The following is a 25,952-nucleotide window of genomic DNA, read 5'->3' as shown; positions in this document are numbered from 1 at the left end:
AGGAAATCAGGAGTCCAGGGAGTTCAAGTGAATATATAGGTTTATTGTATGCTAAAGTTCTCTACAAGAATCTGAACTACTAACAGTCAAAGCGAATTGGCATTAAATAAGTCAAGGTGGGCTAGACCTTGTGGGTGCGAGAGGATTCGAGACAGATGATGTGTTTGATTCCTCCCTCAGGCTCAGCCTGGATATCACTTTCAATTTCACTTATTAGAAATGCACAGAAGGAATTCATTATTTGCTCATATTGTTCTACTGAGGCCAGTTAGAAAAGGAACTATATAACTGTTGGTCTTCATCTAATCCTTTCAAAATTAAACTGTAATCAGCAGCAGCTGATTTTGATTCCCAAGCAATCTGTTGGAGAAATAAATGGGAATAAGTAGCTTGTTTGTAACATAGATGAAAAGGATTTAAGGCAAACAAAATGCCACATCATAAATTGGTTCTTAACAATGCAAATTCAATCCCTGTCCTAGAGAAAATTGACTATTTTTGAAGAATATTGGGAATGTTTCCAGAATCAAAAGACTTTGTTCTGGTCATTTGTTAACAAAGCAGTAATTTACAATATTCCAATTCCTTAGGCATAAAGCATCAATTTAAAAAGTTGGCTTGGGTAAGACTCATTGCAGAAAGGATGGCCAGAGGATGTTGGTCTTCTGTTTAATCATGATTTAGTAGCATCTTCATTCTGGAACAATGAAGAAAACCATTTTACAAGTTATCTGAAATAAGTGGAAGAGCATCATTGAGTCGAGAATTGTTCTTCAATTGAGCAGTGTGGTTTATTTTAGCCAGCTATTTAAAAAAGCCCATATGGTTAGACACTTCTTCTATTAAATAGAAAAGATGATTACCTATTGGGATTAAGCCATTGTACAGAAGAATTTAAGTCCTGAATGTCTATGGGTAAAAAAAGAAAAATCACATAGGTTTCATGAAAAGTGATTTAAACCTGATAACCCATATAAGAGTCAAGGGGTGTTCCTAGATATTTGTACAACTGCATAACATCTATACCTAATTACAGGCTCTGCATTTTTTTTTTTTATATAACATGCTAGTTGCTAGTCGATTCTTAAAGGTATTAAATGGGTACAGGTGGTTGACATGGAAATCTGCAGCAATTGTGTTTGCCTCAGCAAACCCCTTTTGCATTTTATGGCATGCAGCAATAACTTTTTACAGCCCTGAACATTTGGCATTTCATCATGCAAAAGCAGTAAAAGTAATATGTTTAGCTGTGGAGATCTGAAAATGTGTCACCTCCTTTTCTTGGAGCTTTTATATAACATGTTCTCAGATCTCCAGTGAATTATTTCATTACTAAAACAAGAAATCCATTATTTCAATTTAATCAGTGTGCCCTTTCTTTAAAAGCCCATTTTCCTAGATCTTAAGTTGGACTTGGATTAGAGTGGCTTCAAGAGAGTTGTTGTAGAACATCTTTTAGGTCATCTCAACTCTTGTTGAGAAGAGATGGGATGACTTGGCAAGTTGCTAGTTAATGCTGAGTACAACTTTCCTGTAAAGCTTGTAAATTCAGATTACTAAATGGTACCTTCCCTCCCTCTCCCTCTCCCCTTCTCTCACCCTCCCTTTCTCTCTCCCTCTCTCATTCTCCCTCCCTCCCTCTCATTCTCCCTCCCTCTCCCCCCCTCTCTCTCCCTCCCTCCCTCTCTCTCCCTTCATCCCGCTCCCTCTCCACTTCTCTCACCCTCCCTTTCTCCCTCTTGTTCTCCCTCCCTCCCTCCCTCTCATTCTCCCTCCCTCTCCCCCCTCTCTCTTTCTCCCTCCCTCCCTCTCTTTCCCTTCCTCCCTCTCCCTCCCTCCGTCTTCTTCCCTCTCTCATGTCACCCTCTAATACATTTTTATAGCATGAGAAGAGATGGGATGACTTGGCAAGTTGCTAGGTAATGCTGAGTACAACTTTCCTGTAAAGCTTTAAATTCAGATTATTAAATGGTACCTTGGGAGATCACCTTCCTTCTGAAGTTCAAGTATGACACTTGGGGACCTGGGAGGAAATTTTGCCATGTGAAGGCATCCAGTTAGGATGATAGGTGTTCTATATTTCCTCAGATCTTTGCTTCCCTCACTTTTTTCCCCTTTGTTAAATAACTGGAAAGTGTCATTGACTAAACTGTCAAAAATAAACATTTCCATTCTTATGCAAATGTTTCATCTTTGAAATTAACTTTTCCTTCCATTATGCTGTTTAAAAATGTTAACGTATCACAAATGCAAAATAGATATATTGATACATAGATGGATGGATAGATGGATAGATAGATTATAGATAGGTAGATAAGATGATAGATAGGTAGATCGATAGGTAGATCGATAGATAGATGGACAGCGTAGATAGATACCATAGATAGATGGATGGATGGATAGGTAAAAAGAAAAAGAATAGCTGATGGAAGGATAGACGGATGGGTAAATGATAGATTATATACATTATAGATAATAGATAATGGATATAGACAGACAGACAGATGGACAGATAGATAGGAGTCTCGCTGTGGATTTTACTCCTCTAGCCATAGCCAACTTTGGGAGCAATGCTCATCTCTGTTTCAAGGCCATTTTTGTTCCAAGTAGCAAAAGGAAGTCATAGTATACTAGTTTATTTACGATAAGCCATGATTCTCAGAAATTCTGACTTCCAAACTCTTCCATTTGTTCCCTCAAAAGAAAGAGGTTGGAAAAATAAATGGATTCTATGATTGCAGAGCTACATAGCGGAACAATACAATATATACTGGTAATATGGCGAGCCATAACCTCACCGCACTTTTCTTGATGATTACCATGTTGAAACATAATATGAAACATTGCTTTTCATAGCACAGCAAAACACGATATATTGATGTAAGGTGTTTTTTTTTCTTCTGTTTGAAAGTATTACTATTATTTTCTCCACATTTCAAAGAGAAACAGTTATGTTTTTAATTTCTGTATCTCCACAAAGTGCAGTTGACATAACAGATTGCAAATCAAGATGGTTTTACATCTTTCCCATAATTTGGATTTTAATTTGCCCAGTGACTTAAGGTTCCAATTTTAATAAAAAATAAATAAAGTACACATAATGATAAAGGAAGGTAATAGTGTACTGGATGAAATCATTCATCCTGTAAATTATTACCTTCCTTTATCATTTAACATTTAATAATTGGATAAATTTAGTAACATGGTTAACTTTGATCAATTACACAGTAGTTTTTGAGAAGAGCTATTGTGCAGCCAATTTTTTTAGCAAACCCTCATGACTGACAGATGTACAGGTTTAATTAAATCTTTTATTCTTACAACTGCAGGTTCTCTTGTTCAGGATCTCAAATCACCACAATGGCTTTTAACGAATATAATTTATGATAATAATTATACCACTTAAAAAGAAGAATTTAGGGCACATTAAAACAGAATTACCTTTCTGTGTTCAGTTGAAAGAGTGGCTGAGATTAATAAAATCTAAATATCTATAAAAGCAAAAATGGGGAGATGTTACTAATCTAATGATCAGACAATCTTTCAATATATATATATATATATATATATATATATATATATATATATATATATATATATATATATGAACACTATACAGAAGCCCGATATGACGAACACTATACATAAGATGAGATTCTGCCGAAACGTTGCTACAACTTTAAAAGCACAACTATAATGACGTGGGAAAATACCCGAACAAAGCTGAATACTATATATATATATATACACACACACATACACACACACACACACACACACACACACACACAAACATACACACACACACACACATATCCTATTGAGTCTAGATAATCTTAATATAGCTTTACTTGTCAATAGGACTATTTCAGAATTAAGTACATTTCTTATTTTAGATAGGAAAATTCTTATCCAGACCAAATTTATGGCTCTAGTAACTTACTAGAGTTCTTCGTGGGCATTTGTGATATCACATATCATATTCTTATAATCATTAGATGATAGCGTAGTATTTATGGTGTATTTAAAAAGTTTTTAAACAGCATAAGTATTTGTGATGCATTCAAAATGCTTCTTTTCCTTGCAAATAATCCTATTGTCTTTCTACCAATCCTTGAAAGAAAGGACAAGTCTTTACTACTACATTATTTTTTTATTTGAAATATTTCTATAACATCATTTTTAAAACATTCAGTGTATGAACCTTCAAAACAATGAAACAATCACCATATTAAGGAAGCTTCTTGGATGAGAAGCGAAATGTCTTCAAAGAAAAAAAAAACAAGAAAGTCCAGTTGTCTCCTGAAAAAGCACTTTTGGGACGACCATGACCTGCATGACGGAGAATCTATACAGACCTCCACCATATTAAGGCCACCAGAAGACCTGGTTCTGTCAATTGGCCTGGGGCCCCAATGGGAGTACAGCACAAAAGAGGTGGTTGATCAAGTAACAACAGATCCCATCTCCCACCACTCCACTCTCATCCTCCCCATGTGTCCTTAGGTTTTAATGTTGATTTTAATTATGTTTTTCATTGTTCATGCATCAACATATTTTTATGATTGTAAGCTGACTAGAATTACCCTATGGTAAGATGGGTTGCCAATACATTTTACAAGTAAGTAAGTAAACTAATATGGCATTATGTATCCAAACTACTTCTTGATAGGTGTCAGACCTGCCCCAACTTAGACATTTAGGAAAGAAAGACCCTTGATTCCCTTTGATTGAAGTGATAGGCTTTTTTTTTTTTTTTACTAAAGTTAAGTGACTGCAGTGAAAGTAAAGCTAGATCTGTATATTCCCACACAAAAGTTACACTTTCTCCCCTTTCCTGGCCCTTGACCAGCCCATCGGTGACCAATAGTATGCCTTTTTGATATTTTGGAAATGGCCGAGAAGTTTGATGCCTCTCACTGCAGTTTCACATTCAATTCCCAGGTCATGTGTCCTTGGCAGTTGTTTTAATCTGGTTTGGCACCTCTGGTTCTTGTCAACATGTCTCCCCTCCTACTGTTTGTCATCTCATTCCCAGGCCCACACATTAATGCCCCAAATTCCTCCCTCCTCCCTTGTGATTTAGGGCAGGAAGCCAGCAAAACGAAGAAGCTGAAGATAGCAGAGCTGACAATAGGCAAATCAAAAGAACCGTACTTGATCAGTTGTTTTCTTCATGGCTAACGAGACTCCACATTATTGAGATTTTTAATGTACACTCCACGCCTCATCTTCCTGCTTCTTCTATTGCCAACTTTGAGTGTGATTATGAAGCGTTACTGGAAAGCTAGAGGATTAAAAACATCGTAGTAAAATAACTTCAAGGCAACATATTAATCCAAATGATTTGCCAGTGCTATAAAAGTTTAGATGTGTGTATGTCAAGTGCACTGCAAATAAAACCCAACAGTAATATTTAAACAGTACTTGAATTTAGGCCACATTAATTTGATATAAATCCATAATTACTTGTATTAGAATTAAAAGGTATCTGGTGTGAGCTTTAAAATTCACTACCATGATACAATTTTTTTTAATAGCACAGTACATTAATTAATAGAAACTGCATACACCGGTGGAAAACCTATTTTGTGATTTTTAATGATTGATATTAATGTTATGTAATTACCATTTAAGTAAATGAGGACTATATAGCTATCAGGACAGCATAATTTTATCTCCAACAATTCTCAGGTAGAGTAGAAAAACAAAACGAAAATAGGCAGCATGATTTATAGACTCTAAAATCCAAAACACTTATTTTAATTTGTAGTTATTTTAAATGTATTTATTGTTTTGCCATTTATTTAGTGGATTAATAAAGAAACATACATTAATGTGTTGTCTCTTTGTAAGTTTGATCATTCTTTGTCAATATAATTGGCTTCCTTTGTAATACAATTTATATTATTTATCTGTTACTTTAAAGAATTTACATGGCTGTCCACTTCAAAAAACGTGGCACTGGATGTTTTACAAGAAAAATAAACCAAGATAAACCAATAATTAATCTCTATTTTATTTTATGCATTTATTTTTTTCCTGAGAAGATTTTACTATATGCTTTTTCTGTTGGTTTTATACATACTGTTTGTTATAAAAAGGTTACAAATTGCTGTCTTAAAAGGAAGAATTGCAGCATTAGAAATAAACTGTTCTGCCAAAAATAATATGTCACAACAGCAAATGAACCCGAGAAATGAATTTGATATAACTGGTCCATTCGTAGAATTCAGAACATTACATGCTGTCAGTATCAATATTGTGGACAGATTTCATGTGGCAGACAATATATCACTGCTACTAAGTTGAAGCTAAAGAGACTTGAAAATAATATTCTTTGCAATTTAAGATAATAGTTGTGGTTTGAATTTATACATAAGATGCTTGGGTATAAGAGATTATTTAATTGCTCATTTCTAGGGATAGACTAACAATTTTTATAGTGATGTTACCAGCAGTTTTACCAAGTAACATACAGGTTCCTGAGCAGTTGTGGTTGAATATATCAAGATAACAAATGTTTTAAATAATTTAATTATAACTCTGTGTCATAATGGTTAAGATGGTATTGAACCATTACATTGGAGCAATTTTTTATTTGGTCTTGTCAAATATTTGTTTGGGATGTGCATCCAAGTTATGGACTTGTTTTGTTAGATATAAAACATTGAAGATTCTGAATTGTCTGCATTTTATTACAATGGAACAGAATCACAAATGTAAATAGGATAGAAAGAATCCTCACCATATTGTTTGAAATTCAGTCAGTTTCAATTTCCATCAGACTTTTCCAGATGCAGGCAGGTACAAAGTTGAAAAATGAACGAGTGTTTAATATTTGTTTATGCTTTATGGCACCATACATTGAGAAGATGTAATTCGTTCAAATTGCTTTATGAAATACTAGGACCTAAAAGAGAAGGAGAATGAAGAACTTGATATTCAGTTGAAAGTATTTGATGAAAACAAAGAGGAAGATTTAATTGAATTGGCCCATCGTCTCAATGACATCAAAGTGGAAATGGAATATCCTTTTTAAAATAATAATAATAATATATATACTGTTTTTCTTAGAACTGAATGGTAACAGAGAACGAGAAAGGATTGAAAACAGAATAAGTTTCGTTAGGGTTTAGGAAAAGGTACTGTTTTTGCAAATAAATTAGGAATGGTGATAATTATTTAGGATGTGTGGGTCAATTAAGATTATTGTTAAATGAGTCACACATGAACTTGTTTTGAATTTTCTTCTTGGTACTAAACAGATTATTTGATTTATATTAGTGTTTTTGGGGGGAGCTAAATCAAACCTTGTGGTTTTGTTTAAGTCACACAATAACTTTACAGTTATGCATTTATTTTGTTAATTATTTTAATACATTTTAAAAATTTAAAGAGATAGAGGTATTGTTAATTTTGGACAATTATATTGCAAAATGAAACAGGCATCTTATTTTTAGCAGTAAATATAAAGATCATTACATTATATTACATTTAAACATTGCAAACTTAATAGCATTTAAAATGTTACTTTAACTTTTTGTTATAGCAATAAATGGAGGTTTAAAATACGTGTCCCAGTTTAGGTTCGAAGTTAGTGTCCCAATATTTGGTAACCCAGTAGAAGAATTTTCAAGACTCTTTCAGTGTTGAGTTTCCAAAAATGCAGTAATTATGGTTTATCTATTCTGACATTTCCTTAATGGTCTTTTTTACTGATATTAATGAAGTTTACCACTTGCTGTATAATATGTTGAAAGAAACAACATCAGAAAACTACTTTCTATCAATTTTACAGCATTTGTTACTCATTAGGAATGATTATTATGTACGGTAAGCCAGCTATTTTGCTTTTCATGTTTTCATGGCACATCCCGTTGCTTAATTAAATGAGCATGCCATCTAATAAAGGAAATGTGGATTCCCACCTTTCTTTTCGGGTAGAAAGTATCAAAGAAACATTGGAAAATTAATTGCTAACGCTTTCGAGTTGATTCCATTAGGGAGAAGATCCCACTGTATTTTTGTGGGAGATCAAACAGACCTTTTGTTTAAATCACCAGAAAACTTTAGGCATGAGGACTGCGTAAGCTTAAATTCGAATTATCTTACCCAATCATTAGATAGATTACACCAGTCCTTCTCAACTTGTGGTTTGTGGACACCTGAGGGGCCACCATGTTGTGGTAGGTCCACAAAGGCTTGAAGAAATGTTATGTTTCAAATCTTGAATTAAGTCTTTGAGGGTACGTAGCCATGGCCCGTGGCTACAAAAGGTATTTAAAGGGAGTCCTTTTTTTTTTCTTTTTTAAGTGTGCCTGTGGATTCTTTATTACAAAAACGGTTGCCTTTTATTTTTCCACAACAGCCCTCAGTATTACAAGATAATAGAAGAATGCATTTCACAGATAGTGTTGAACTGCAGTGGTATGGACCCTGACTTCAAATGTAGAGGAAGATTGGATGTAGACTTCACACATCTTGTGGGTAGGTGCATCTTGTTTTTTTGTTTTTTTTTACTATGTTTTCAATGCTTTTCATCCATCAATCAGTTTATTACAGTCTCTTAGACCAGAGACCAGAACAAATTAAAAACGCTCAGTAAGTATACAATTAAAAATTCTACTATAAAATAATAAATAAATACTAAAATCTAAAATAAAATCCAGTCTGTCAATTATATATGATCTAACTAAACTAACATTACAATCCATAAACTGTGTAGTCCATTGTTGGTTCAATGCTAAAAGGGAAAAGACTAAACAGTGCAAAGGGTTTGCCACATTTGTTATATAACATAACTATGGTGGAGAAGACACATGTTTGCGATGAATCCCCAGTGCTCCTGTACAGAATCTGGCCACCTGTGCTGTTGTTATGGACCAGGGATGTCAAACTCAAGGCCTGTAGGCTGGATCCAGCCCGTGGGGTGCTTAGATCTGGCCCGCGAGGCCGCCCTGGAGACAGTGAAGGACTGGCCTGCGGTCCCTTTGCCAATGAAAATAAAGCTCGGGAGGGCTGTGTGTGACCCTCCCAGGCCCTGTTTTTGGCCACAACAGGCTCCTGCAGCCTCTGTCAATGAAAACAGAGCTCAGTTTTTGCTGACTGAGCGCTCGGGCTGCCATAGGCACCCCTGATGCAAGTGATATCAAGCTGGCCACGCTCACTCTGGTCACGTCTGCCTCTGCCTCCAAGGTCAAACCCAATCCTGATGCGGCCCTCAATGTGATCAGGTTTGACACTCCTCCTATGGACTGTTCATCCAGCAGCCACTGAAGATTGGTAGCATCCGAGCAGCCAGGATACCTAGCTGTTTTTGGTAGAATATGTTTTTTTTCCTAATCTCTGTGTAAAGGGAGCCTCTAAGGAGCGTTTTTCATGATTACGAATTACTATTTTTTCCACGTGGTCAGTTTTTCTACCGTAGGAACCGGGCCATGGAGAGTTAAGTCATTTTGATTTCGGTGGAATAGGTTGAAAACAAAATAGTTTCTTACTGAAATTGCTGAGATCAAGAGATCCTTATCCATTCTCCCGTTTTTAGTGGAATTTATATACAGCATGTGTCAAAGATTCAGTGCTTTGTGATTTCTTGTTTATTCTGTCTGTAAACATTCCTACATATCCATTTAGAAATTCTACTGATTTTGGAGCAGGGGGATTAGAGATGAATGCATTATTGCTAGAATTGTAGGAATAATCATTATGTATTTAGCTTTTGTCAGCTGCAATACTATTTTGATTTATGTTAATGTTATTCCCAAGTAATTTTAGAAATGTAACATATAAAAATAGGCATATATGATATTTAAAATATTTTTAGTGAGGAAAGAGAAGACCTTCATTTCTCCCTCTCTCTCTCTCTCTCTCTCCCCTCCCTCCCTCTCTTACAATATATATAAATTTTACCTACCTACCTACCTACCTACCTATTTAAGCACTCCTTTATAGACCAAATCTCAGGCTATTCAAGAACATTTTTTAATCCAGATAATTTAAAAAATGGTTTGCTTCGTATCAGAAGCAATGGTATCTCTGTATGATGTTGTATATCTTTGATTTTTAAAATTGTAGTTAAGTTGGGCCCTATTACTTTCATCCTTTCAGACAGCTGTGTGAACAAAGCAAAAGTTGAAGAAAGTGAGCAAAAAGCTGCTGATTTTTCCAAAAAGGTAAGGCACCAAACAATTCTTCGTATTGCAGCCTTTGTGAAACTTTAATTGTTATATTTCTACATTTTTTAAAGGTCTTCGGTGTCAGAATTAAGTGTTGTTATTCTTGTATCTGAAAACAGCAAGATCCAGAAATGATAAAAATACACTTAGATATTAGTGATTATTTAAATCAAACTAATTGTTGCAATTAATAATAGAAAGATCCCTCTGCAACCAGACAGTTTAGAAGCTGGTGGATTTGGTGTGGTAAAAAAAGCTTTTGTCAGTCTCTGATAGCTTGCCGTATCTTAGCTTAAAATCCTTAAATTGCTCTAAAAGGCAACATATTATCTCCTGCTCTGTCTTATTTGGAAACAGTTTTAGCCAATTCATCTCTAAGATAAATATTCTTGTTTACCTCCAACCTAATTCTATGGACAGCCAGAGGTTATGAGTTGACTTGAGAATTTTTAACTATCCCCTACTGGTGTTTCTCATCTCCAGTTAAATATTTGGCACAATTCAACATATATTAATTAGAATTAAATAATGCTTCCCATTGCTTCACCTAGTAGAAATTTATAATGGGAAAAAGCCTACTGTTACTTCGTAAGTATATGAAGGAAACTATTTCAAGGTACTTCAGAATTGAGAAATGAATTCGATATAACTGGTCTATTTGAAGAATTTAGAACATTACATGCTGTCAGTATCAATATTGTGGACAGATTTCATGTGGCAGACAATATATCACTGCTACTAAGTTGAAGCTAAAGAGACATGAAAATACTATGAGCCTCGGTGGTTAGAGTGCAGTACTGCAGGCTACTTCTGCTGACTGTTGGCTATCTGCAATTTGGCAGTTCAAATCCCACCAGGCTCAAGGTTGACTCAGCCTTCCATTCTTCCAAGGTGGGTCAAACGAGGACCCAAATTGTTGGGGGCAATAGGCTGACTCTGTAAACCGCTTGGAGAGGGCTATAAAGCAATATGAAGTGGTATATCAGTTTAAGTCAAGGGTCTTCAAACTTGGCAAGTTTAAGACTTGCGGACTTCAACACCCAGAATTCCTGATCTAACATGACTGGAAGAGGAATTCTGGGAGTTGAAGTCCATAAGTCTTAAATCTGTCAAGTTCGAAGACCCCTGGTCTAAGTGCTATTGCTATTATTCTTTGCAATTAATAGTTGTGGTTTGATTTTAAAAATTGCTTGGGTGAAAAAGATTATATAATTGCTCATTTCTTGCGATAGACATTCACAATTTTTATAGTGATGTTACCAGCAGTTTTACAAAGTAATATACTTGGAGCAGTTCTGTTTAAATATATCAAGACAGTTATAATGGGAAATAGCCCATTGTTACTTCATAGATATATGAAGGAAACTATCTCAAGATACTTTATGATGTGACTACCTTCCATTCCACCATGCTGGCATTATTTTAAATAGCCCATGAAGCCGGATGGATTTATTTTGCTCAGTCTTTCATTCTTATGTAGCAGTATTAAAATTTGGACCAAGGTGAATGATTATTTCCATACTGGTGATCATTGCAGTTTGATGAAGAATTCACAGCTCGTCAGGAAGCGCAGGCTGAGCTTCAAATGCGTGAGGAGAAAATCCGACAGCTTGAAGCTGAAATCCAGCAATTGCGAACCCAGGTATAACATGAATTAGTGGCATCTTTATCCTGTTGAAATGATTTCTGGTTTGAAGGAGATAGGATGCTAATTGCTAAGTATAGCTTGAATAAGAAAGATTACCGATAATGTTTGGCTAGATGCGACTCATGGGATGCTTATATCTGGCTTGTGGGGTTACCCTGGAAACAGTGAAGGAGTGGCTCATGGTGCCTCTGCCAGTGAAAAACGGAGCTCGGGAGGGCCACGCGTGCTCCATGAGCTCCGTTTTCACTGACAGAGGGCTGCAGGAGGCCATTGCGGTCAAAAATGGAGCTAAGGGGGGCCAACACATCATTTCTCGAGCTCCATTTTCACTGGCAGAAAGCTGCAGAAAACCATCATGGCTGAAAACGGAGCTCGGGTGGGGGACCCGTGCCATCTGGCTTCATAGAAACAAAATCAATGGGGGAAGCCAGGTTTATTTAACAATCACATGATTCACTGAACGACTGTAGCGATTTGCTTAACAGCTATGGCAACAAGGTCATGAAATGAGACCCAACTCACTTAAGAATTGCCTTCATTCTCAACTGTGGTTGTAAGTCAAGAACTATTTGCATCTCATTGTTTCAACATAAGCATAGATGCGAGTTTCTTCCACTCAGATGTAAATATAAATGAAAAAAAAAAAGAAATTAAATACAAGAATTCTTTGGGTTCTTTTTAATTGTGTTTATTTAAAATCTGATTATTGCCTTAGTGCATGTAATTGCTTATCAAACATGCCTAGAACAACATAATGTTATTAAGACCATTGATACTTAGGATTAGATACCAGTACAGACTAAACATTGTTACATAGAGGTGTATTTAAAGTTGAAGGGTTTAAAAGAAAGCAGAACAAATTTAATCTTTAATTGTAAATTTTATAGGCCCTTTAAAAACAAAGAGTGAACATTTAGCTCTTTGATAATCTGTCGTTGGAAATTCATTTGTTCTGGCTGATTTTATTCTAAAAAAAGAATCCTAATGAATATATTTTCAATTTATGGAGTTGTTATGAAAGTATTGTCATATTGTACATGTTCATATTCAGGGCATCATAATGTCTTATGATATTGCTACAAGCTTATGTTGGTTTAGTTAACAAATTTCCCTCACGTAACCGTGCTAGTAGAAATGACGATTATTAAGAATCAGAACTAAAAGTAGGATCTTCATCCTAATTTTCCTGCTTATGCGGTTAATGTAGTTTTTTTTTTTTTAAAAAAAAATGATTTCTGAGGTAGTAAATATTTAAATATGGGAACCTTAGGATGATAATTCAATTTCAGCCCGTTGGCTTCTTTTCTAACACTTCTATGAATACCACCTAGATAAAAATATCCTAAAAACCCTTGGAATGTAGCTTTGTTAATGGACCTTTTCTCTTGTTTTCAAATGCCGCTTCATTAATTCTCTTGATCTGTTCTAACGTGGAGGAAGTCTTACAAAAGTTACAGCCGGCACTTGCTGCTTCTTGCTGTAATGAAGGGCTAAAAATATCTGTTAAATAACTGAATTGATTTGAAAATGATTTTTTTCCCCCTCTGACCATTATTCTCCTTTGTTATGGATTTCATCTCTGTGAAACCCTTGAATAAAATGCAACAGAACATAATTGGGTGAACTTGCATTAGGACTGGGAGATATTTAGAATGAGGAGGCCTGTAAAAGAGAGAGTATTTGTAGCTCAGGATGGAAAATGAGGGGTTCTTCTCTGATCTTTGTTGTTTTCTTACAGACGTTTCCTTAACACTTTACCTACTTCGATGATGTCACCTAGTTTGGTTTAATGAAACGTCTTTAAGAAAACAAGGCTCAGAGAGCACCAAGGACCTCTCAGGGGGAGAAAATTATCTGACTGCCATTTAAAGCAAAATGATTTGTGTACTTTTGATAGCGTGTGGTTGACGTGTTTTTATCTTCCCGCCTCCTTATTCTTTTGTAGGGTTCCGCATCTTCAAGTGGTGGTGCTCCGCCTCCTCCTCCTCCCCCACCTCCTCCTCCATTGCCAGGTGGTATGGTTCCTCCTGCCCCTCCTCCTCCTCCTCCTCCACCATTACCTGGAGGTTTAGCACCTCCACCCCCTCCTTTACCTGGAGGGTTGGGGCCACCACCACCACCTCCTCCTCCTCCTATGTTTGGAGGGGTGGGGCCACCACCACCACCACCTCCTTTTGGGGGGATACCTTCTGTAGTAACTGCACCAGTGCTGCCTTTTGGGATGAAGCCAAAGAAGAAATACAATCTCGATGTAACTATGAAGAGAATCAACTGGGCCAAGGTATCTCTTATCAAACATCCTGAATGTTTGCCCTTTTGTTTTTCCTAACGTCAAACAGAATACAGGCAGTCCTTGAGTTATGATCGTTGGTTCAGTGGTTTTGTTCAAAGTTATGATGGCACTAAGCAAATGAGTTAAGATAAGTCCTCAAAGTTATGACTGGTGCAGCACCCCAAGGGTATATGGACAATATCCAGGCCCTTGGCAACCAGCTCACACTTAACACTTACGCTCATTGCTCACTCCTGCAGTTCAATTCTGAGCGGCTCAAGGTTGACTGAAACCTTCCATCCTTCCGAGGTTTATAAAATGAGAACCCAGATGGTTGGAGGCAGTAGGCTGATTATGTAAACCACTTAGAGAGGGCTGTAAAATGGAATAAGTCGTGGTAGCGCAGTGGTTAGAGTGCAGTACTTCAGGCTACCTGCAGTTCGGCAGTTCAACTCTCACCAGCTCAAGGTTGACTCGGCCTTCTATCCTTCTGAAGTCAGTACAATGAGGACCCAGATCATTGGGGGGCAATATGCTGACTCTGTACACTGCTTAGGGAGGGCTGTAAAGCACTGTAAAGCGGTATATAAGTCTAAGTGCTATTGCTGTATAAGAGCCCTGGTGGTGCAGTGATCAGAATGCAGTATTGCCCACTGCCAGGAATTTGATCCTGACTGGCTCAAGGTTAACTTAGCCTTCCATCCTTCTGAGGTCAGTAAAATGAGAGCCCAGATTGTTGGGGGCAATATGTTGACTCTGTAAACTGCTTAGAGAGGGATGTAAAGCAGTATGAAGTGGTATATAAGGCTAAATGCTATATAAGTCTAAGTGCTTACTGCTATTACTACAACCAGTTGCAACATTCTGGACTTATGTGATCACCGACCTTCTCTTTTACAAGCAAAGTCAAAGGGAAGCTAGTGAGGAAGCAAATTGTCTGAGTAAACTTCTCCCCCCACAAAGCACTTGCACACAAGAAAGCACCTTCTTCCCCCAGCCTCCCTGCACTCGCATACACATAAACATGGCCACAACATTTCCCCTCCTTTCCTGGCCTCCCTATGCTCACCCACATACATGCACTTTGTTCTGGCCCACGAATGGCTAGCAGAACATGGGCCAGTCCTGGAGTCAGGGGATGGCTCTGATGAGTGCTCTGTATTGGAGGCTGACATGGAGCCAGGGCCATCTGACAGTTATTAGCTGCCTTCTGATTTAGACATCAGTGAGGCAGAAGAACAGCTGGAGCCTGTTCCCAGTGTGCGCGTGCACAGAGCTGCTAGAAGAAGGGAACAGCTAAGGAACAAGTGTTGACTTGGAAGTAAAGCCACAGGTGGATGGTGAATGGCGCCTCCCTTAGGGAATAAAAGAGGAGCGAAAGGGGAATGGGGTTTTGCAGGAGACAATCAGTTCATTTGGGTGAAGATGTGTTCCTGCATGCTTGCCTAGTATTGTCTGCTACAGTATGGCGTCTGAAAGATATCAGCCTGGCAACTCTCCAAGCCTGATAAAGGTCTATAATTGTGAAGTATCCTGAAAGACTGTTGGCCAGGATTTTGCTGTAGAGGAATTCACTGTAAACTAAATAAAAGGGGTTTTATTGGGACGAGGAGCCATTTAACCCAGATTAGTTTTTGAACACATTTAACCCAGACTATTTTTTGTTTTTCCTTCCCACATACTTTCATGTGGCCTGCACTGAGCCTCCCAATCTCTCATGCACCCTCCCACCTAGCTCTTCAGCACCCCTGTGCTCCTTACGTGGTTACAACAACAAACAGGACTATCTGGATTGCTGTCACTAAACAATGCATGCAACATCATGTTTAATGGCTTCATCACTTAATGACGGCAATCCTGGCCACAACTGCCATTGTAACTTGAGGACAATCTGTAATGCCTTCATGCCGATAAATTAATTTTGAATATACAAAAGAAGCTAATTGTTTTTTTCCGTGAACATTAAATATATTGATCTGTAATCCTTGTTAGTGGTTGAGGGTATTCCCAAGAGATAATCTTGAAACTCTTACTTGGACTTGGACAGACATGGTCTCTGTTTTATATATCTCTATAAATATAATCTACCATTTTCCCTCTGGTGTGACAGGTTACAGATTCAATAACATATCTTAAAAAAAACTCATCATAAACCATTGTGGTCATAAACCGGTTTATAATATCGTATTTAATAGAAAAATGTTTCAGGCAGACTAAAGTGGTCTGTTGGGGCAGGAGATGTAATTTTGTTTTTAATAATCTTGATTTCTCCGTCAGGTGAAAGTGGGGGATACCTTAATACATTTTGCAGATGTTACATGTATATGGAGAATAAAATCCAATAATAAAATAGATATTGCAAGGCACCTGGGGTTTATTTGGCTGGGTTTTTATTTATAATTTATTTTTCTGTGCTCTGCTTGGATGATTTAAGTTGCATCTATAAATCAGTTTATTATTATGTATTCTGCTTTAGCAAATGAGCAGTAGGAAGCTCATAATATGTACACAATATTATATAAGTTGAGGACAGGAATGTCTGAAGATTATCCGTTCTAAGGTGTGTATTCATTATGAATACACAGCACCACACCACACAATAAACAATCTGCCAGACTTGTTGCCCAGTTCTGTAAACACTACTTAATATCAGGTGGGCTTCAAAAAAGCAACGGATTCTCTGCCCAGTTTCTGGGTGGATGCGGTCATGGTGGGCGTGGCCTAGTCGGCCTCCTGCACCACGGCAGCGGGAGCGTTTTTGCCCTCCCTGGGCTCCGGAGGCTTTCTTCGAGCCTGTTTCTGGCCTTCTAGAACTACCCTCCCTGAGCCTCCACGGCGGCCCTGCACTTACCTGGGATCCAAAACGGCCATGTGGAGACTTCTGGGAGGGGCAGGGTGGACTCTACTTCTGGAGGGGACTCTCCTGGTGGACTCTACTTCTGCTGACTGCCAGCCGCCTGCAATTTGGCTGTTCGAATCTCTCCAGGCTCAAGGTAGATTCAGCCTTCCATCCAAGGTCAGTAAAACGGAGAACCCAGATTGTTGGGGGCAGTGAGCTGACTCTCTAAACTGCTTAGAGATGGCTGCAAAGCACTGTAAAGCAGCATATAAGTCTTAAGGGCTGTTGCTATTATTATTTTTAACCTCCTTGTCGATATTTCTAGGATTTCTTGCTAGTTTCCTGTGCCAAATAGTAACTAGCTCCTGTTCAGCTTTCAAGGTCAGCTTGATACCATCAGCTAGGTAATCCCAAATATTTTGCTTGTCATCCAAGATGTTTCTTCAGTTCAGAACTGAAGAAGCTCCTTGAATGAGAAGCAAAATATTTTCAAAGAAAAAAAAATAAGAAAATGCCTTTTGGAAAAAAAAGCTATGACCTGGATGATTGAGAATCTCCATAGATTTCTGCCAGACACAACATAAGATGCTATCTTATTTTTATTGAAGCAGTTTTTGCTATCATTTAAAAAAAAAAAAAAAAACAATACCTGTTTTTGTTCCTTCTTTTTAAACATCTTGTTTCTCTTTTGATGGAGAAGTCTCCAAATAATTAGCTTTGATTGCAGGATGTACAGATGTAATGCCACTGTCATGATTTGTGGGGGGTTAAGTGATTTAAATTGATAGTTGTAATTAGATTCATTTTCATTGCAGGTCGAACCGCATGAAATACAAGAACACTGTTTTTGGGTAAAAGCTAAGGATGAAAAATTTGAAAATCCAGATCTGTTTGCCAAACTGACACTCACTTTTGCCACACAGAAGGGTAATTATTTCTCTTTTCTTGAATGGTCATAACGGACATGTTGATTGATACTGATATTGCATTAGCAATGCCTTAGAGATCAGTGCAAAAACATATACTAATTCAGCCATGGAATCTACATTTTAGATGTAAGAGATAACACAGAAGGCAAAAACATACATAGTATTTATGGGCTGGGAAGGAGGTCGTTGAAATAAAAGAGAAAACTGGAATCATTTTGATGGTTTTGGTATCATAAACCTAAAAAAAACAAAAACAAAATAGAATAACAGTGATTTAAAATGGGGAAGTTCATGGAATAGAAGACATAAAGAATGAAGGACATCTGCCAACAAATGCTCTGTCCTACACATTGGTTAAAAAAAAATCTATATACCAAATACAAGCTAGGTGGATATGACCTTGTTGATGACCCTCACTTTGTCAAGGACCTTGGAGTTCTCATATCGAATGACCTAAGCGCCAAAGCTCACTGCAACAGTATTGCCCAAAAGGCTTTTAAGAGTTGTAATTTAAATTTTATGAAGCTTCTCCTCTGGTAATACTGTTTTGCTAACTAGGCCATTCAAAACCTTTGCTAGACCAATCCTTGAATTCAGCTCTGCTGTCTGGAATCTGCACTGTATATCAGACATAAATACAATTGAGTGAGTCCAGAAGTATTTTACCAGAAGAGTACTACACTCCTCTGATCACAACAGAATACCCTACAGCACCAGACTTGAGATTCTAGGCTTAGACAACCTTGAACTACACCGACTAAGATTGGGCTTAAGCATAGTACATAAAATCATATGTTACAATGTCTTACCAGTTAATGAATATTTCAGCTTTAACAACAACAACCCAAGAGCACACAACAGATATAAACTAAATGTAAACCACTCCAAACTCGATTGCAGGAAGTATGATTTCAGCAACAGAGTGTTCAATGTCTGGAACTCACCACCTGATTCTGTTGTCACCTGCTCAAACCCCCATTCCTTTACCCTCAAACTAACCTCTACTGACCTCACCCCATTCCTAAGAGGTCTGTAAGGGGCGTGCATAAGTGCACAATCGTGCCTACCATCTCTGTCCTATTGTCCCCAATTATTAGTTTCCATTTCTTGTATTTAAACTTACGTTTATTCTTGTTTCTGTTATATTGTAAGCTTTTGACAAATAAATAAAATAAAAATAAAATAAATATTACATTCTTCCAAGCAAAGATGGAACCCTAGACAGTTTTATGTTAGCTAATGGAATGAAGCTTTTATTTCCCCACTCTTTATTTATTTTATTTTATTTACTTTAGTTTGTCAAACATGTATGAGAAAACACGTATAAGTATGGATGTAACATATAAAGATATAAGTATAAACAGGTATAAATATATACATACTAAATGAGTACGAATACATAGGAACATTAGGACGGGAATGGTAGGCATGCTGGTGTGCACCTGCGTGCTCCCTTATAGACAGACCTCTTAAGAATGGAGTGAGGTCTACGGTAGACAGTTTAAGGTTAAAGTTTTGGGGGTTTGAGGATATAACAGCAGAGTCAGGTAGTGAGTTCCAGGCGTTGGCCACTCTGTTGCTGAAGTTGTATTTTCTGCAATTGAGTTTGGAACCGTTTACTTTAAGTTTGTATCTATTGTTTGCACATGTGTTATTGTGGTTGAAGCTGAAGTAGTTGTTGACAGGTAGGACATTGTAGCAGAGAATTTTGTGTACTAAGCTAAAGTCAGATCTAACCTCTTGAATGAAATACATTAGTTTTTTCTTTTATTAACTCAGTTTATGTTTCCTTGATGTAAAATAGAAGATGCTGACTTTAAAATCTCACTGAATACCCTAAGATATGAAGTGCATATATACACTTATTCTAGCCTTTAGAAACAAGACACATTTTTTTTTGTGCGTAAATAGCCCAACATAATAGAAGGGCCTGGGTTATGGTAGCCTTGAATTTTCTTTCTTGCCGAAAGCAAAATTCTGGAAGTTGCTTTAGCTTAGTTGCAGTATAATTTTTCCAGGCAAGTTCAGTTAAAAATTCTTATCTGGAAAGCAGTATATGGAACTCTGCTTTAGGCTGGGCCATTTGTTTATAGATGATGATGATTTGTTATAGCTGTCCCAGCCCAAAAAGTCTCTCAGAGGCTTACAATATCCAGCATCAAATTTAAGATTTTAAAAAAACAACACACATTACCACTCAAACTAACAGCCTAGATAAAAACAACAACCACAACAAATAAAGCAAAGAAAAACTACTCACACGACAGGCAAATAAGGCCATGTTTTAGATCACAGCTACATCTCAACATTTTGGAGTCCTAAGAAACTGGGCATCTTCTCTGGAGACGATGCTGTTCCACAGCATGTCCCCTCCCTCCCAGACAAGATTTAATTGAGAAGACTTGGAGTCCCCACTCTGCCTGAAGGTTCTGGATGGGCACAAGCCATGGGAAACAAGCATATGTTTGAAGGGTTTTATGGGCGACAACCAATGCCTTGAATTGTACCTAGAAGCCAATGGCAACCACTGCAGCTCACGGAGCAGGGATTACATATGGCCATTGTATGCTTGCATTGCTGCATTTTGGACCCAAAAATGAGAGCAAGACATTGGAACAATTCCTGTTGTCGTCAATTCCCCAAGTGTTGTCTACTCTCTGATTCCCACCAGACATAGTATTGATAGTGATAGCAATAGCAATGGTAGTTCGACTTATATACCACTTTACAGTACTTTACATTCCTCTCTAAGTGGTTTACAGAATCAGTTTATCGCCCCCCGCCCAACAATTTGGGCTTTCATTTTACCTCAGAAGGATGGAAGGCTGAGTCAACCTCGAGCCTGGTGAGATTCGACCTGCCAAATTGCAGGCAGCCGGAAGGCAGCAGAAGTAGCTTGCAGTACTGCACTCTAACCACTGCTCCACCATGGCTCATATAAATAAAGCCAAATGCCTTCACGTTTCCTACCCACCCACCCCAGTTCACCCCAGCCTTATTTCTTTGGTCTTATGACCACCCATCCATACCTCCTACAACCCAATTCTATTTGCAACATTTGCATTACATCCAGTCCATTTTATTTCATTCCCTGATGTGATATAAAAGGAAACCCTTACTCATTATTTGTTCTCCTTTTACAAAAGATTTTCAGTTATAAGCGTATGATAATAATCACCATTCAACGCATGTCAGCATAAAGGATTTAGGGTATGAAGACGATAGCGAAGCGTCGCAAGCCGTAAATGTTGTCATTTGAAACATCTGGACTCCAGTTGTTAGTTATAAATGGGGAATGAAACGGAATCTATTTTATATTGTTTGCTCTGCAAAAGCGCTTTGCAGTGATTCATCCAAAATTCATACCACCCCCACCCCTGAATAAGCTGATAGGTCCCATTGACTGTATGAGTGACAGGAGGATGGAGTCCCCTGCTCTTCCAAAGTATCCTTTCAATCCATCACCTTCACAATTGTAAAGGCAGTCCATCAATGCCTACTGTGATAGATTTATCATCACACGCAGAGACTGAAATCTTCAGGAATCCAAACACTGATGGATGATCAAAGAGATCTTGGTTATGCAAATGCACTAAACATGCTTTTAACTGCCTGAAACTGTCTTAAATTGAAACCTGGCAAAAATACAGTGTGGGAACTCCAAAAACACGTGATTATTTTTTTAAAATTGTCTCCAAAGTCATTGCCTTTCTGTGTAACAGTATTATATACTTACATGATTTGTAGGGTTCACTTGAATGCTCTCATTTTTTAGGGGGTTTAATTGTGTAGGAAATTTGCTGTCTGTTACATGCCTTGGAAATGCTCTTTACGGCATTCCTATTTAGATTTATTTAATCTGGTGGAAGACCGGCAAATCCTTCGATTGTTTTTCTTGTGCTGTTAAAGTGGAGGGGAAAAAAAAAAAAGGTAGTAATTTATTCTTAGTCCTGAGTTACTGACAAATTTCCGAATAACATTTGGGAGAACAGCACTTTTCTCTTTTTTCCTTTCTGTCTTGTGGCACAATGGCAATCTATGGTTGTATTGCTGACAGAATAGAGTAAGGTCTGGAAGGGATTCTGGAGGTCATCTAGTCCAACCTTTTTCCCAGTACAAGAAACCATTTTCACAATAAATGCTATTTGCTGTTTTAAATGCTTCCAGAAAAGAAGCGTCACCACCCCTTTAGAAAGTCTTCATGTAGGGTTCAAATGAGAAGATTCAGATTCCTTAGTTTTGAAGGCTGCCTTTATAATACCTAGTTTAACAAGCAGTGGAAATATTTAAACCTTTCATATACAGCTATTGAAGTAGAAATAGAATGTAACATTCAAGGTTTTATAAGCAGTGGGAAAAATAGTGCATTTTCTAGCGGATGTCTTTGGTTTTAAATATATTAAAATACGAGGCACAAAGAAGATTCTGGCTGAAAGTCCTTGGTGGTCTCTGGGCTTAGTTCTTTTCTTGCAGATGTTTCATTTCCAAACTTGGTGACATCAACAGGAATGAGGTTTGCTCTCAGTTTATATTCTGGTGACCTGCCCTCTCAGTGTTGGTGGAAATGGTTTTGGAGTTTCTTTGGTTGAGCTGTTTACTGTTAGCTTCTTTGACTGTTACTAGATAGATAGATAGATAGATAGATAGATAGATAGATAGATAGATAGATGGATGGATGGATGGATGGATGGATGGATGGATGGATGGACGGACGGACAGACAGACAGACAGACAGACAGACAGACAGATTCGGTAGGTAGGTAGGTAGGTAGGTAGGTAGAGATCCATCCACAAGAGATCTAAGTCCAGTCCACCTTGAATTCCATTGAATCTTATATACCACCAATTTGCTTTGACCATGAGGAGTTCCGATTCTTTGAGAGAGCATTCACATGCAATAAATCTGTAGCCATTTGAACCACTTGATTCTTTATTTCTGGTGCCTGATGTTAGACCCACTAAGTCAGGGGTGTCAACCTCAAGGCCTGTGGGGTGCTTAAATCTGGCCCGTGGGGTCACCCTGGAAACAGTAAAGGACAGGCTTGTGGTTTTTCTGCCAATGAAAACAGAGCTTGGGAGGGCCATGTGCGTCCCCCCCGAGGTCCATTTTTGCTGGCAGAGGGCTAGCAAAACAAACTAAAAAACAAAACAAAAGGAGAAATGTTTCCCCTTTTGCATTTGAGCATGCGTGTAAGAAGTGACAGGAAAGGAGAAAGGGAAAGACAAAGAAACAGAAGGGAAGATGGGAAGAGAGGAAGGAAGGAAAAATAAGGAAAGGGGAAGGAAGAAGAAAGGAGAAGGAAGAAGGAAGGAAGGAAGGAAGGAAGGAAGGAAGGAAGGAAGGAAGGAAGGAAGGAAGGAAGGAAGGAAGGAAGGAAGGAGATTATAATGAGAGTGAGTGAGGGTCTGAGGGAAGTCCTACCTTAACATTTGGCCACCACAGATGCCCCCGACACAAGTGACATTGAGCTGGCTACCCCTACCCCGTACCCCCGAATCAAATACAACCTTGGTGCGGCCCTCAGTGAAATCAAGTTTGACAATCCTGCATTAAGTCATATTGCAGAACTGTTTTGAAAACACTTCAGATTCCATTTGGTATGTATGAACATGTCTGGTTGTTCATTAAAACTCCCCCACCCATAAGATCCATTTTTTATCCGAGTAAAATATTTCAGTACGATTTCTGAATGTAGTATTTCATTTGGGGAGCCTCTAGATGAATATTGGCTCATGTCATTTTGATAGATAAAAACTAATATTGCCAGACACTACTATGCATTGCATGCAAAGTAATTGAGCCTGTTGTCATTGTGTTTGTCTTATTTTTTTTTAGTAGGAATACAAATATTGTAAATAGCTACATGCTTAATTCTACAGATATTTGAATGTTAAGGCAGTTCCTGGCAGTTTGCACTGTTTTCTGTTGGAATAGATTGATTAGCTTCCTCTAGACGTTCAATCACCTCTTAATTCGCTGTCTAAAATCATTTTGCCCAGATCCGGTAAAGATTCACTGAAACAGTAATTAATTGAAAAAGCTAAAAATGTTATTTATAACAGAACCAGCATAGTTGACTTAGAGCATTTCTATCATTTTCCTGATAATAGCTGTCTGACAATTTTTTTTTTTCTTAATAACTGGGTTTGGACAAATTGTGAAAAAGTCTGTTTTAGCATAAACTTTACTTACAAAATAGATTGATTTTTGTCAGAAAGGTGTGGTTGTGTTAAAAAACGTTTGATGTTTCCTTTAAAAACAAAAATGGTGAAATGTACTGTGTATTCTAGTTTGCTTTTTTCTGTGCAGGACTCAAAACACCTTTTTTGCATATAACTGAGAGCTTTAATTTGTCAAACTTCTCAAGGATATTTTGTTGAATGTTATCAAGCAGATAGTTCTCTTGCATTGGTTCTAATTCTTCCCACAAAGACATGTAACTTTCCATTAATAAGCAAATAACTACAAGACAATTTGTGTTTTAAACCTTGTTTTGTGTGATTGATATCCTTGGGACAACTTACAGATAAAATAGACTTTATTCTGGTAAGAGTTTGGGAACCAAAGAACTATATTTCAATAGGAAGGTGGGATTTGTAAGAAGGTGATGAGAACTGGATTATATTTGGCCTTATTAATATTAATTGTATAGCAGTTACTAAAAGTTACATTATGATCTTACAAACCACAATGCTATTTAACTTTTTCAGTAATAACCTTGTAAAATGTCACAGTCTCTGTTTGTTACTGCACTGCCATGAAAGAATATTGGATAAATGTAAATTCTACTTTAAGGTTACTTTGCAAGGTGGATGTTGACAGAAATTAACCATGTAGCTATTTTTTTTCCCCACTGTTTTATGTTGTTTTTAGAAGTTGTTCAGCAGTTAGGTTGGCCAAATGTTTTAGCAGGAGGCTGTCTGTTATAAATAATTAAGAGAATGAATCATTTTTGCATTGATTATTATATTCTGCTTGTTCTCATTGATCAAGATATTTTATGTGCATAAGACAATGAACAACTGTTATTACACTAAAAATCAATTTCTTGAATATCTTGGATAAAAGGCCTCTGTTTTCATGTATCATGTTGAATTATGGCACGTAATAGTTAATTACCAAGCTGTTCCATAAATAGAAAATAATATGTTCTAGAAATCTCTACTAATGTTAAGAATAAATTTTGCCTATTATATATATTGGCTAAAAAAGCCAACTGATTAATGGAAAGTATACCTTAAGGTGGTGTCATTAACCATCAATAAAAATGATATGAGAAATTTGAGAAAAGGAGTATAACAGGTAGAATTATTAGAAATATATTAAAATTGTGTATGTGTGTACATATATGCCTACCCAACCCCACAAGCATATACACATGCATTTTATATCTCTCTGTGTGTATATACATATGTGTGTGTGCATATATAATATTAATCATATTAATAACAAATTATATCTATATCTATCTATCTATCTATCTATCTATCTATCTATCTATCTATCTATCTATCTATCTGAATGTTACATAAATTTGATTAATAGATAAATAATAAATATCTTCTCAATTGTTTGGTACAAATGACCAGGAGTATAACTAGTTCATTTATGGAGGTTGATTTCTTGATAGATCAATTCAGTTGATTAGACCTAGCCATAATTTTACTTAAAATAAACACATTAAAGTTAATGTCATTCAATCTGTTTCTCACACATTAAAAGATATAAATTTATATATGTAATCCAAATATCAAACTTTATTCAAAGACTTAAAAGATTTTAAAGATTTACGTTAGTTCTGCCTCACCACTCCAAAGAAATGGATGAATAAAAGTTACTAATTGATATTAAATTGATAATTTACCCAACATAAATTCTAGAACTATATTATTGCCTTTTTTAAAAAAATTACTTGTTGCCACTTGCTCCTCTTCACTTACTCTGCCAGAAAGTAAAAGAGCATTCACATTTACGACTAATGAATTTTAAAACAAACATAAGTTGCAATATTTGTGGTTTTGCGTATTTCTACAACAATAAATCTCTTTTAGTTTACCTGTTTAGTGTCCAGCTTTTGGCACCTTT

At 37.0% G+C, this 25,952-nt stretch overlaps 1 protein-coding gene across 3 annotated transcripts in view; it reads left to right on the top strand.

Annotated features, from left to right (window-relative positions):
* The window catches only part of DIAPH2 (diaphanous related formin 2), a 262,348-nt gene that overhangs the window by 53,911 nt on the left and 182,485 nt on the right, over positions 1 to 25,952 (top strand). For all 3 annotated transcript variants that reach the window (XM_087941081.1, XM_087941079.1, XM_087941082.1), the window contains 7 exons: positions 6,911 to 7,029; positions 7,720 to 7,836; positions 8,372 to 8,490; positions 10,111 to 10,175; positions 11,716 to 11,820; positions 13,772 to 14,107; positions 17,753 to 17,864. In XM_087941081.1, coding sequence (XP_087797207.1) covers positions 6,911 to 7,029; positions 7,720 to 7,836; positions 8,372 to 8,490; positions 10,111 to 10,175; positions 11,716 to 11,820; positions 13,772 to 14,107; positions 17,753 to 17,864 — 973 coding nt within the window. The remainder of the gene's footprint in view (positions 1 to 6,910; positions 7,030 to 7,719; positions 7,837 to 8,371; positions 8,491 to 10,110; positions 10,176 to 11,715; positions 11,821 to 13,771; positions 14,108 to 17,752; positions 17,865 to 25,952) is intronic.

Source organism: Pseudonaja textilis, chromosome 12 (assembly GCF_049901715.1).
Source record: "Pseudonaja textilis isolate UNSWEBS1 chromosome 12, rPseTex1.2, whole genome shotgun sequence".
NCBI classification, from domain to species: domain Eukaryota; kingdom Metazoa; phylum Chordata; class Lepidosauria; order Squamata; family Elapidae; genus Pseudonaja; species Pseudonaja textilis.
Note: the sequence above shows the minus strand (reverse complement) of the source record. Positions and strands in the feature narration are given on the sequence as shown.